Consider the following 13,081-nt stretch of genomic DNA (forward strand, 5'->3'; position numbering starts at 1 on the left):
ATTCTTTGATGCTCAGCCTTCTTCATGGTCAACTCTCTCATCAGTACATTACTACTGAAAAAACCATATCTTTGACTATTGGACCTTTGTTAGCAAAGTGATGTCTCTGCTTTTTTAATATGCTGTCTGGGTTTGTCATAGCTTTTCTTCCAAGGAGCAAGCATCTTTTCATTTCATGGCTGCAGTCACTGTCTGCAGTTATCTTGGAGCCCAAGAAAATAAAATCTGTCACTGTTTCCACTGTTTTCCATCTATTTGCCTTGAAGTGATGGGACTGGATGCCAGGACCTATAATAACGCCTTTTCAAGGAAGTCATATAAGTGGAGTCATGAAGTCTGTGGTGTTTGTGTCTGGCTTCGTTCCCTTGGTGTAATGCTTCGAACTTCGTCCATGCTGTTGCCTCTGTCATAGTTTTTTTGCCAGGAACGCTGAAGAAGCTGAAGTTGAACGGTTCTATGAAGACCTGCAAGACCTTCTAGAACTAACACCCAAAAAAGATGTCCTTTTCATTATAGGGGACTGGAATGCAAAAGTAGGAAGTCAAGAAACACCTGTAGTAACAGGCAAATTTGGCCGTGGAATACAGAATGAAGCAGGGCAAAGACTAATAGAGTTTTGCCAAGAAAATGCACTGGTCATAGCAAACACCCTCTTCCAACAACACAAGAGAAGACTCTACACATGGACATCACCAGATGGTCAACACCGAAATCAGATTGATTATATTCTTTGTAGCCAAAGATGGAGAAGCCCTATACAGTCAGCAAAAACAAGACCAGGAGCTGACTGTGGCTCAGACCATGAACTCCTTATTGCCAAATTCAGACTTAAATTGAAGAAAGTAGGGAAAACCACCAAACCATTCAGGTATGACCTAAATCAAATCCCTTATGATTATACAGTAGAAGTGAGAAATAGATTTAAGGGCCTAGATCTGATAGATAGAGTGCCTGATGATCTATGGAATGAGGTTCGTGACATTGTACAGGAGACAGGGATCAAGACCATCCCTATGGAAATGAAATGCAAAAAAGCAAAATGGCTGTCTGGGGAGGCCTTACAAATAGCTGTGAAAAGAAGAGAAGCGAAAAGCAAAGGAGAAAAGGAAAGATATAAACATCTGAATGCAGAGTTCCAAAGAATAGCAAGAAGAGATAAGAAAGCCTTCTTCAGTGATCAATGCAAAGAAATAGAGGAAAACTACAGAATGGGAAAGACTAGAGATCTCTTCAAGAAAATCAGAGATACCAAAGGAAAATTTCATGCAAAGATGGGCTCGATAAAGGACAGAAATGGTATGGACCTAACAGAAGCAGAAGATATTAAGAAGAGGTGGCAAGAATACACAGAAGAACTGTACAAAAAAGATCTTCACGACCCAGATAATCACGATGTTGTGATCACTCACCTAGAGCCAGACATCCTGGAATGTGAAGTCAAGTGAGCCTTAGAAAGCATCACTACGAACAAAGCTAGTGGAGGTGATAGATTTCGAGTTGAGCTATTCCAAATCCTGAAAGACGCTGCTGTGAAAGTGCTGCACTCAATATGCCAGCAAATTTGGAAAACTCACTCAATATGCCAGCAAATTTGGAAAATTCACCTTTTTGCCACAGGACTGGAAAAGGTCAGTTTTCATTCCAATCCCCAAAAAAAGCAATGCCAAAGAATGCTCAAACTACTGCACAATTGCACTCATCTCACACGCTAGTAAAGTAATGCTCAAAATTCTCCAAGCCAGGCTTCAGCAATATGTGAACCGTGAACTTCCTGATGTTCAAGCTGGTTGTAGAAAAGGCAGAGGAACCAGAGATCAAATTGCCAACATCTGCTGGACCATGGAAAAAGCAAGAGAGTTCCAGAAAAACATCTATTTCTGTTTTATTGACTATGCCAAAGCCTTTGATTGTGTGGATCACAATAAACTGTGGAAATTTCTGAAAGAGTTGGGAATACCAGACCACCTGATCTGCCTCTTGAGAAATCTGTATGCAGGTCAGGAAGCAACAGTTAGAACTGGACATGGACCAACAGACTGGTTCCAAATAGGAAAAGGAGTATGTCAAAGCTGTATATTGTCACCCTGTTTGTTTAACTTATATGCAGAGTACATCATGAGAAACGCCGGACTGGAAGAAACACAAACTGGAATCAAGATTGCCGGGAGAAATATCAGTAATTTCAGATATGCAAATGACACCACCCTTATGGCAGAAAGTGAAGAGGAACTCAAAAGCCTCTTGATGAAAGTGAAAGTGGAAAGTGAAAAAGTTGGCCTAAAGCTCAACATTCAGAAAACGAAGATCATGGCATCTGGTCCCATCACTTCATGGGAAATAGATGGGGAAACAGTGGAAACAGTGTCAGACTTTATTTTTTGGGGCTCCAAAATCACTGCAGATAGTGACTACAGCCATGAAATTAAGAGATGCTTACTCCTTTGAAGGAAAGTTATGACCAACCTAGATAGCATATTCAAAAGCAGAGACATTGCCAATAAAGGTTCGTCTAGTCAAGGCTATGGTTTTTCCTGTGGTCATGTATGGATGTGAGAGTTGGACTGTGAAGAAGGCTGAGCACCAAAGAATTGATGCTTTTGAACTGTGGAGAAAACTCTTGAGAGTCCCTTGGACTGCAAGGAGATCCAACCAGTCCATTCTGAAGGAAATCAGCCCTGGGATTTTCTTAGAAGGAATGATGCTAAAGCTGAAACTCCAGTACATTGGCCATCTCATGCGAAGAGTTGACTCATTGGAAAAGACTCTGATGCTGGGAGGGATTAGGGGCAGGAGGAGAAGGGGACGACAGAGGATGAGATGGCTGGATGGCATCACTGACTCTATGGACGTGAGTTTGAGTGAACTCCGGGAGTTGGTGATGGACAGGATGCCTGGCGTGCTGCGATTCATGGGGTCGCAAAGAGTCGGACATGACTGAGCGGCTGATCTGATCTGATTCCATTGTACAAGTATACCCCACTTTGTTTATCCACTCATTCACCAGTCACCATGATTGACATGTGACTGAAAATATGTGACATATTTCCACTTTGGGGCTATTATGAATAAAGTCTCTGTGAACACCCACATCCTGACCTTTGTGTGTACATATTTTATATTTCCCTTATGGAAATAATTAGGAGTGGAGTTGCTGGAGGGTGTGCTCAGCGTACATTGAACTTTATAGCAAATTGCCAAACTGCCTACCAAGTGGCTGCACTTTTGCGTTTCAGATCCTCACCAGCACTCAGTAACATCAGCCTTGATTTTAGCCATTCTTATGTGGTATAGTGGGATGTCATGTGGTCTTGTTGGATGTTTCCCTGATGACTCATGATGTTGAGTTTTCATATGCATATAATCCATTCACATATATTCTTTGGAAAATAAGTTCTTTCTCTATTTTTTGAAATTGAGGTGTTTGCCTTTTTGTAATTGAGTTGTAAGATTTCTTCATGTATACCAGATACAAGTCTATACTAGACACTAATATCTTGTATCTGCTATCATCCCATGGCTCACGAGTTCCGTTTTTCTTTCTGCACCCAGTGGAGGCTTGATGGAAAGAGCTAATGAGTGGATGTGGCCCCCACAGTAGGGTCGCCCTTGAATCTGGGCTCCCAGGGAGCCTCAGCTGTCAGGCTGGCCCGCACATGCCCTTTAAGAACTTGGTAAAGTTTCAGGGTTTTTCCTTCCTATTCACTCATATAACTATTAATACCACCTCTTTTGTGCCATTTTCTGCCAAAGATGAAATATTTCTTATATCCTGTCTCTCCTTGGAGGAGTTTCTTATTTGAAATTCAGTTTGCCAGATGGTCTTATGACCACAGGGTCCTCAGAGGATTTTTAAAAAATAGTTTTGTTGAGATTTCCCTGGTGGTCCAGCGGTTAAGATTCTGAGCTTCTGCACTTCCACTGCAGGGGGCATGGGTTCCATCCCTAGTCGGGGATCCCGAACTAAGATCTTGCATGCCTCGCAATGTGGTAAATAAATAAATAAAGTAAGTAATTTAAAAATAAATAAAATATATTTTGTTGATCTGAATGTTTGTTTGTTTGATTGGTACAATGAGAGCAATGTCAGCTTTCCACTTTCTGTATCTTAAGCTGAAGTTGGACTGCCACCATCCTCCCTGTGGATGTGACAGAAGAATTTTATTGCTGGCACCATTGGAGGTGGTTAGTGTGAGCCCAGTGGGCCCTCTGTGCCTGGGGCTTTCAGAGAGGAGAAGCTAGAGTTTGGGTCTGTTTGTAGCTCCATCGTGAGCAATCTGGGTCAAGGGTATGACTAGGTTTCCTTGCCCTCCTCTGTAATACTACCAGGGGAGTATCTTTCTCTGATCCTTGCTAAAGATTTTTTCATGAAGCTCTCATATATGATATTTCTCCAGAGTATTTCATTTTTCTTTCATTTTCTAAGGGCTCTTTCCTTTGGACATTTAGCCCAAGTTCTGCTGGGTCTTGTTTTCAGAAAGTACAACTTTCACCAAATGCTTAATTCTTTCAGAATTTCAGTTATCCCATGCCTCAGAGGGAGAACCCTTCCCTCTCCTTATACAGCAGATCCGGAGCCTCAAGAGTGGTCCTGGCACCTTTCTCCATGGGTATATCCGATCTGATGACCCTATCCTGTGGTTCATATTCTACAAGCCTGCCCTTAGTAACCCTGATGCACTGAAATTCCCAAAACAAATTCTCAGAGTAGGCCTTCTTTAGGGGCCTTGGCTGCACATATTAATATCCTATTTTCAGATGCTTACACTCTGCTTCCAGGATGCTCTGTGTCTAAACATATTGTCCTTGCATTTAGCCAAAGTTTAAAGGGTGCGTTTCCTGACTGAGATCAGTGCTGGCTGAATCACCGAATTCAGGGTGATGCAAGATGTGGGTTCCCCCTTCACCCCACCCCTACCCAAGGCTCTGATTCTTTGAAACACATATCAAATGGTTTTATTTTCTAATAAAAATGGGCTGAGAAATAAAAGCTAATAGAGGAGTTATTATTTCAGAAAAGCCCATGTACTGACATGATGATAAACTCAATATGCCATCATACCAAAGCCTGTATCCCAGCCGAAGATGTCTGCACTCAGTTGATGAGGATACTGCTCAGATGGGGCTCCAACTATGGCTGTGAGGTCTAATAGGCACGGTCATAAGAACTTCACTTCCTGCTTCTAGTACTCTCTTGAGACACGTTTACTACCAAAGTATTGCCTACTCAGTTGCAAAAATGTGATGATAGAGGTTATTGATCTATTGTCTTGCTGGATTTAGCTGAATGAGATTTGGGGTTGGGCTTCCCCAGTGACTCAGCGGTGAAGAATCTGCCTGCAATGCAGGAGACACAGGTTCAGTCCCTAGGTCGGACTAGGTTCAGTCCCCTGGAGTAGGGAATGACAACCTGCTCTAGTATTCTTGCCTGGAGAATCCCATGGACAAAGATGCCTGGTGGGCTACATTTCATAGGGTCACAAAGAGTCAGGCACGGCTGAAGCGACTGAGCGTGCACACATTCATGAGATTTGTGGTTAAGCAAACCTACTTTCCTTCTTCTCTTCCCCCTTCCCTCCCAAAGAATTGGCAAGGCTCAATGTATGAAGCTGGTCATATTCTGGGCTGTAAAGCAGTTGGATTGCCTCTTCTCTCCTTCTTCCTCCCCAGGGAAAGAAACCAATACTTTACAACACCTCTATAACCAGATGACAGACCACAAAGCCCAATCTTCCAAATGAGGTTCATCTCATTTAGGGTTAATAGTCCTGCATTTAATAAGGATAGGCCACAAAGTCCCAAACCCCTGTATCTCACAACTCAAATGCTAACATGAAGAACACCCTGATTGACTCAAAGAAATATATTTTCCTGAGACCAATGGTTTATGAAATTTATTCTCCAATTGGCTGATCTCTTGAACAGTTGTTTGTCATCATCAGATTTTGAAACCATGTATCTCTTTTCAAGTGACGATTGTGCTGTAACCTCTGGCTCCATCTTCGCTTCTGGTTTGGGTAGAGCAGATCTTGGCAATGAATGAAAACCATAGCTGTCTTATCAAATAGCGGCAGTTCTCATTTTAACAGTGCTGGAAATTAGTTTTTCAGGCTCTGATCTTGACAGGTCAGCTGTCAAAAGTGGGTGTCTGTGGCCATAAATTCATCGATCCCATAAACAAAATTCTGTCTGCAAAATGCAAGAGGAAAGTCAACGAAGATGCACTTATGCACAAATGAAATGGTCTGCAGCTGTATGACTGAGTGTCAGGACTTCTCCGAGTGAAAGATTTTTCTGGCTTCCCATTTATCAAGCCTATCAGCCTCATTTAGATTTTATTATCTGAAAATTTTTCTCCAGCTTTCTGAACTGGGACCCCAGGCACCCTCAGGAGGGAGGCAGAACACAGTCTCTCCTAATCTTGATGGGCTGCAAGTTTGGGAATCCACTTACAGGCTTTTATTTTACTTTATTTTTAATTTCCACTGCAGTCTTTTAAACAAAAGATTTTGTTTGAAAAGGATGTGACTTTCTGTGTTCTGATCTTACATATCAGGTGCTCAGAGAGATGGCCTCACTCAGAAATAATGAAAGTTTACCACTCTGGTCTTAAGATTTGGGCAAGAGCTCAAGTCTTTGGGAAAATAGGGAGATTCACTCAGCTTAGGGCGCTTGGCTTCAGGCTGATGTGAGGGAATAATAAACTTTCTTGCTCGACTTGAAGGATCCAAGATCCTGGAACATGGTTACTTTGATGTGTTTGAAGGCAGAATTTTGGTTTCTCTTTGAAGTATTTTTTCTTTCTTTGTCAGAGTACAGGATGCCTGGAGGCCAGGGAGAGAGAAATCTGTATTGAAAAACAATAAAATAAAAATCTTTAAGCCCTAAATACTTTCAGACAAAAGAAACAGGAATAATAATTACAGGTTGGAGGAATCTTTTTTTTTTCCTCATGTAGTTGCACTTTGATTTAAATGACTTAGCCTTGGGATGGCTCAAGAAGTAACTAACATAATTTGGGGCTGTGCTTCTTCCTTAGTGGAGAAAGATTGCCTGTCTGCATGGAGTTGGGTTCTAGGAGGGGCCACTGCCCTGTCTCAAACCCAACAGGTTCTTGGGCCCCACAGCATCTTGGAAATACCTTAGAATATAAGATGCTGTCCCACAGAACCTTGATGCTGGCCTCCTCTAGGAGATGGGCACCTCAACCAAAGCTCCTTGTAGCCAGAGGACTGTTGTATTGAGTTCTGACTCTCACCCTGGCCTTGACCTTCTGACAGATAATTTGACTCTGATTGCTTCCTTCCACTCAGCCCTCAATCACACAAGTACACGTGATGGGATTTGGCTTCATTACCTTTGCTAGTTATTTTTATCAAAATCTTATTTTCTTTTTTTTTTTTTGTGAAAGGAAAGAAAAACCTGTTAAAAGCCTAGAAAAGCATAAAGAGGTAATCATGGTTATTCATAATTCCACCACTAAGATAAATTCAAATATTACATTTAAATATATTTCTTCCCACTTTAACCACTGCCTTTAAAAAACACACACAATTAAGGTCACATTGCACATACCTTTTTATATCCTGATCCGTTACTTTGTTATTATGGATTTTTAAACTACTGCTTTTTCTTAAGTTTTTAATAATTTTATTTATTTTTATTTTTGTCTGAGATGAGTCTTAGTTGCTGTGCAGGCTTTTCTCTAGTTGTGCAGAGAGGGGGCTACTCTGTAGTTAGAGGACTAGCTGCTCGCAGCAACTAGGATCTTCCCAGATCAGGGATTGAACCCGTGTCTCCTGCATTAGCAGGCAAATTCTTTACCACCGAGCCACCAAGGAAGCCCCAATTTTTAATGTATTATTTTAAAATCATTTTCTCCTTTGAGTAGCTCTTCAACATGGTAGGCAGAAAGGCATTTTTATTCCATTTTATAGATAAGAAAATGGAATTTCAGTGAAGATAAATTTATTCAAAAATATTTATTGCCTCTTGTGATTTAGTACTATGCTGTAAAATGTGCTGAGGTCACTAAGGTGAGTGGGGGAAACATACCTAGAACATAGATCTATTGGCTCCTAAATATATGCTAATTTAATATCTCCAAGTTCCCAAAATCTATGCTAGTAATAGAGAGTTGATCTTCTAGAGGAGAATGGCATTCAGGCAAGGTTAGAAACTCTGGAGATTGGAATAAGCAAGGCAAGGTTCAATCCAAGAGCCTGAGCCTCTAGAGACAGTTTATGAAGACAGGGTTTTGATCCCAGGGAACAAGATAAAAAACCCAAATAGCACAGCAGGATCACAGACTTAGGTCCAGAGTGGAAGATCATTTCTACTGCAGCTCTGTATCAGTGGTGGAGATTTGAGCTAAATATTTCATTAGTTATGAGGCTCAGACATGAAAGAATCTGCCTGTAATGCAGCAGATGCGACTTCAATCCCCAGGTCAGGAAGATCCCCTGGTGAAGGGAATGGCAACCCACTCCAGTATTCTTGCCTGGAGAATCCCATGGACAGAGGAGCCTAGCGGGCTACAGTCCATAGAGTCGCAAAGAGTTGGACATGACTTGGTGACTAAACAACAACACATTTTCTTTAGTTCTTTTCTCTTTATAAGTGGAGATTTGTAGAAATTTCCTAAAACTTAATTGAGCCATAATAGATCTTCACTAGTGGCTCAGACAGTAAAGAATCCTCCTGCAATGTGGGAGACCTGGGTTCGATCCCTGGGTTGGAAAATCCCCTGGAGAAGGAAATGGCAACCCACTCCAGTACTCTTGCTTGGAGAAGTCCATGGACAGAGGAGGCTGGTGGGCTATAATCAGTGGGGTCGCAGAGGCAGACACTGTTAAGGGACTAACACTGTGAGGAAATGTATGCTGATACTAAAGTAACGCCTTAACTACAAGAGAAACTGGGCGTGGGGTTTATGGACAGTCTGTGCACAATCTCTATGACTTTTTTTGTGAATCTAAAAATACTACAGTTGAAAGCTTTTCTTTTTTATTGTTTTAGAAAATTGAGGGACTTCCCCGGTGGCCCAGTGATTAGGGATATGCGCTTCCACTGCAGGGAGCACGGGCTCAATAGCTGGTTGGGGAATTAAAATCCCGCGTACCTCTCGGCCAAAAGGAAAAAGAAAGAAAGAAATTGAGTAAGAGTGTAGCAGACCCCGTTGAAGAGAAGTGGCATTCCAGGCAGAAGGAACTGCAATGTGGAGAGGAGGGAACACCATGTGCGTGAGGAAGATGAGGGACTTAGTAGAGTTGGCGTGTGCTGGAGCTGACTGTCAGGGTTGGGTCTCGATCAGAAAGGGCTTTCTTTTGGCTGAGTGTAAAAGTGTTAGGACTTATTCTCTAGGAAATAGGAATTGATTAGGAAATTTTAATTAACATAGTCCATGTTTGATTTTATTTAAGATAAACATCAGCACAATGGAGGAGGGTTGGAAGACAGTGTGATGAGATCAGCAGAAAGGCTGTTGCGATAGCCTGGGGCAGAGATGCTGCTGCCTTGAGCTGGGCAGTGGGCTAGAAGCAGAGGATGGTGTGGACAAGCATGAAGAGGTGGAGCCCTTCTCACAGCGGAGCTAAAACCCTAGACAGACAGGCCTTATCCCAAGTGCTTCTTCCTGCCTCCACTCCCATGACTGATTATAATCCTAGTGGAAAGACAGATGAAGTCTGATCAATGCCAAGCAGAACCTCATTCCAGGTATTCTGGAATCCAAGCCAGAGCAGCACAGGGTGGAGATGCCCCTTCACCAGTGCTGAGGAAGTTGGGCAGCAGGTGTCAGGAATTCAAGTCCTGGTGCAGAGCAGAATATCCAGTCCCTGGAACTGCCATGTCATCACTGCTTCCATCGTAACTCTGTAAATCACAAGAGAGTAAAGGGAACCTTCATCACACCACCCAATCCAGGGCATGCCACAGACCACACAGGGTTAAGCAACCCCAATGCCTGGGCTGAACAAGTCTGGGGATGAGATGCAGGCTGCCCAAATCCATACCACGAGTCCCCTAAGTCCAGTATCACAGGGCCCAAAGAATGTAAGGAGCCAAGACCCTAAATCTGTTTGTCTGAGTTTGTCTTCTCACTTTGGCCAGCATCTGCACCCAGCTGCAGGAGCTGATCCCGAGTCCCAGGGCTGTTTCCTGAGACTTGGTGGAGAGATAGCCACCAGGTTTCCTTTTCACTATGCCAGTTTCCAGAGTATGACATCTTTGATATCTTTGCAGAGGGCTTAGGATAGATCTTAACTTTGCTCTTCACTGAAATGCCCCACAGTTGAATTAGTGGTGGCTGTGGGGGAGATCCTCAGAGTATATGGCCATGCTCTAACTAAATGATCCTCATCGCTGCCAGGCATCCTGTTATTTAGGGTGAAGTGGGTCTTAGCTGGTATCACATCCAAAGTGACAGCAGGAGTTTCTAGGTTCCTTTAAACTGGTTCTAGAATCACATAGCTCATTCTGATGTCTCTACTGTAGGCTTCGGGGTTCTAGTATCTTCCAGGCAGAGCGGCCCCACAGATTCTGAAACTGTGGCCTCATACTCAAGGCTCAGTGTGCGCTAAACTTGCTGAAGATATCAGGGCTATGAGAAATGCTGGGAGAGTAGAAGTGTCCTTAAGTGATGCTATTGGTGCCTCCTCTAGGGCACCTGGTGACACTTTTCCACGGAGGGGTAATTCTTTTTGCTTAGCCTAACTAGGGGTCTTGTGGGTTTTCTCTGATGAAGGGTAAGATGCTGTCTGTGACAATCTGAATTTTAACCCCTTGCTACTGAACTGATGGTCCATGGATCAGCAGCAGCAGCACCTGGGAGCTTGTTAGACAGGAATAATCTCAGGTCCCAGGATCAGAAAGTGCATGTAAAACCCCTGGGTGATTTGTCTGCATATTACGGTTTGAGGATCACTGCTTTCATCTATAGCAGTGGTTCACAATCCAGGCTGTGCCTTAAAATCTTCCAGGAGATAAATGGTCCAATCCACTACTGACCAATTAAGTCAGAATCTCTATGGATGGGACTCAGGCTTTAGGATGTTTTAAAAGCCCTCTTAAGAGATTCTAATGTGCAGCTAAGTCAGAGCCCCAGTGACCTGGAAGAGTAGAGGTTTTCAACCAGGATCACTGGGAAAGCATTAACTTTTCTCATGCCCAAGCACTAAGATCCCGGTTATGTTGGCTCTAGATGGGGCCAATATCTATATTATTTACATCTCACCAATTAATAATTGAAAATCACTGATTAGACAAAGGGTTTATCATTGTTGCTCAGGCCCTGCAGGGACGCAGGGAAGGGAAGCAGTCTCTAGGGCATCTGTGTCTGCAGGTGTTTCTGAGCCAGGCTAGCGTCTCCTTGACCATCTTAAGGTGCCTGACAGAGATGGGATGCATCTATTAGATCCTGCAGGCTTGGGAGGATGTGGCAGACCCAAGGCATGTGTATTCTTGACTTCTATCTACCTATCAGGGAAAATCATGAAGTTTGTGGTAAGACAGTGAGCTCTTGGTCCTGCTTATGGTTGGCATCAGGGTGCAACACAAGCTTTAAACCTGAGTCTTTGTTACTTGCTTCACTGTTAAACTTCATCTTTCCCTGGTGAAGCAAGTGATCTCAAGGACCACTGGCCTGGGCAAGTCAAAGGAGCGGTAAAGAAAGAGAGTGCTTTGTGGGAGGCTCGATGATATGGCCTCAGTGGGTGGACAGAAATGTTTATTCCGTAAACAAGTTCCTACAAGTTGATTTCATTTCAAGCATGTGTTAAGTCTTCAAGATCCAGGTGAGCTGATGGAGGAGGTGGAGCTCTATCTGTCACACCTTTATTCTTTCTAAGGTTGTGAGATGGCTCTGGGTCTCTGGGAGACTTCTAGGGCTGCTGTCTTCGTAGCTGTCTGACTCAGGAGCCCACTTCGGCGGTTGATTCCTAAGGTCTGCAAGGTGCCCGTCTGTCCCTCACATTCCCTTTTTCCTTCACAGCTGGCGACGTGGGACTCGGAGAAGGGCCTGAATGGCAGCCTGCAGGAAAGGCCCATGGGCAGCCGCCTCCAAGGACTGACTCTCAAAGTGGTGACTGTCTTGGTAGGATCCTGGGCACATGGGGGAGGTCTGTCATTCAGGCTTTGAGTCAGGAGCTTCTCTCTGTTAGGCTTAATGCTGAGTTTGGAGACAAGGGGATCTTAAGTAGTGGCTTGAACTTTCATAGGCTTTTCACTCAAAGAATTTTATGAATAGTGAAGGAAGAGTAAGATTGGAGATTCTGCTCCAGGGCCTCTGAGACCCTCCATGGCAGGTCGCTGGCCTGCTCTAGACAAGGACCACTCATCCAGAACCAGGGCTGAACGCCAGAGCGGGGATAACAGCTCTATTTGTTTTGGGACGTAGGATCTTAACCTACAGGTTGTCCTTAGGAGATTTTTGCTGCTAGCTAGAGTCCCCAGAAAGATGTTGGGAAGACATCCTTCTAAAACCCAACACCACTGATAGGCCCATGTGACACAAAGTTTACAATGAAGACCATTGGTTGCAATTTCTCTGCATGGTTGTCCTGGAAGCACAGACTTTGACTTCTTTCAGTTACCTTCAAAGCATCTTCCTTCCCATTTCTTTCTTCAACTTTTTACAACTGGAGGAGACATTTTAGATTTATCTCTTATTAGCTCGGAAGACAGGCACTGACATTCCTGCTGTCCCCATATGCACACCATGAATAAGCATTGTACCTTATCCCCCCACCCCCAGATTAAATTAATGAAATGAGGTCTCTGGGGCTGTTGCCATAAGGCCCCTTCTTTGTCATTTCCACAGGATGATGGTGGGGAAGCCTGAGGTGTTTTCCAGATGACCGTGTGCCCTACAGGAGCACATGTGACACAGCACAAAATGTGTTAATGTGCCCATGGCCTGCCTTTGGACTTTTGGACAGTGAGGTTTAATCTGCTGTGTGGTATGACCTTGTCTTGTGACTCGGCATCCATTTTTCTAGTCCAGTCTGATAGATGTAATAGTCTTCTCTCAACCTGGTTCACAGACCTCTGTTGTCATTTATTATCCCAGATGAGAGGTATTCACATT

At 43.5% G+C, this 13,081-nt stretch overlaps 1 protein-coding gene and 1 long non-coding RNA gene across 8 annotated transcripts in view; one reads left to right on the forward strand and one right to left on the reverse strand.

Moving 5' to 3' along the window:
• Positions 1–13,081, forward strand: part of GRID1 (glutamate ionotropic receptor delta type subunit 1) — a 687,534-nt gene that overhangs the window by 551,262 nt on the left and 123,191 nt on the right. For all 7 annotated transcript variants that reach the window (XM_086381183.1, XM_086381179.1, XM_086381184.1 and 4 more), the window contains one exon: positions 11,987–12,088. In XM_086381183.1, coding sequence (XP_086237309.1) covers positions 11,987–12,088 — 102 coding nt within the window. The remainder of the gene's footprint in view (positions 1–11,986; positions 12,089–13,081) is intronic.
• On the reverse strand, positions 5,877–7,283 carry LOC147342792 (uncharacterized). Its single transcript, XR_015156577.1, has 2 exons — positions 7,139–7,283; positions 5,877–6,844 (listed from the first exon to the last, which is right to left on the reverse strand). It is a non-coding gene; the product is annotated as an uncharacterized LOC147342792 (long non-coding RNA).

The sequence above is a fragment of the Bos grunniens genome, chromosome 28 (genome assembly GCF_055505025.1).
Source record: "Bos grunniens cultivar Pamir isolate PY7600 chromosome 28, Bosgru_T2T1.0, whole genome shotgun sequence".
Taxonomy (NCBI): domain Eukaryota; kingdom Metazoa; phylum Chordata; class Mammalia; order Artiodactyla; family Bovidae; genus Bos; species Bos grunniens.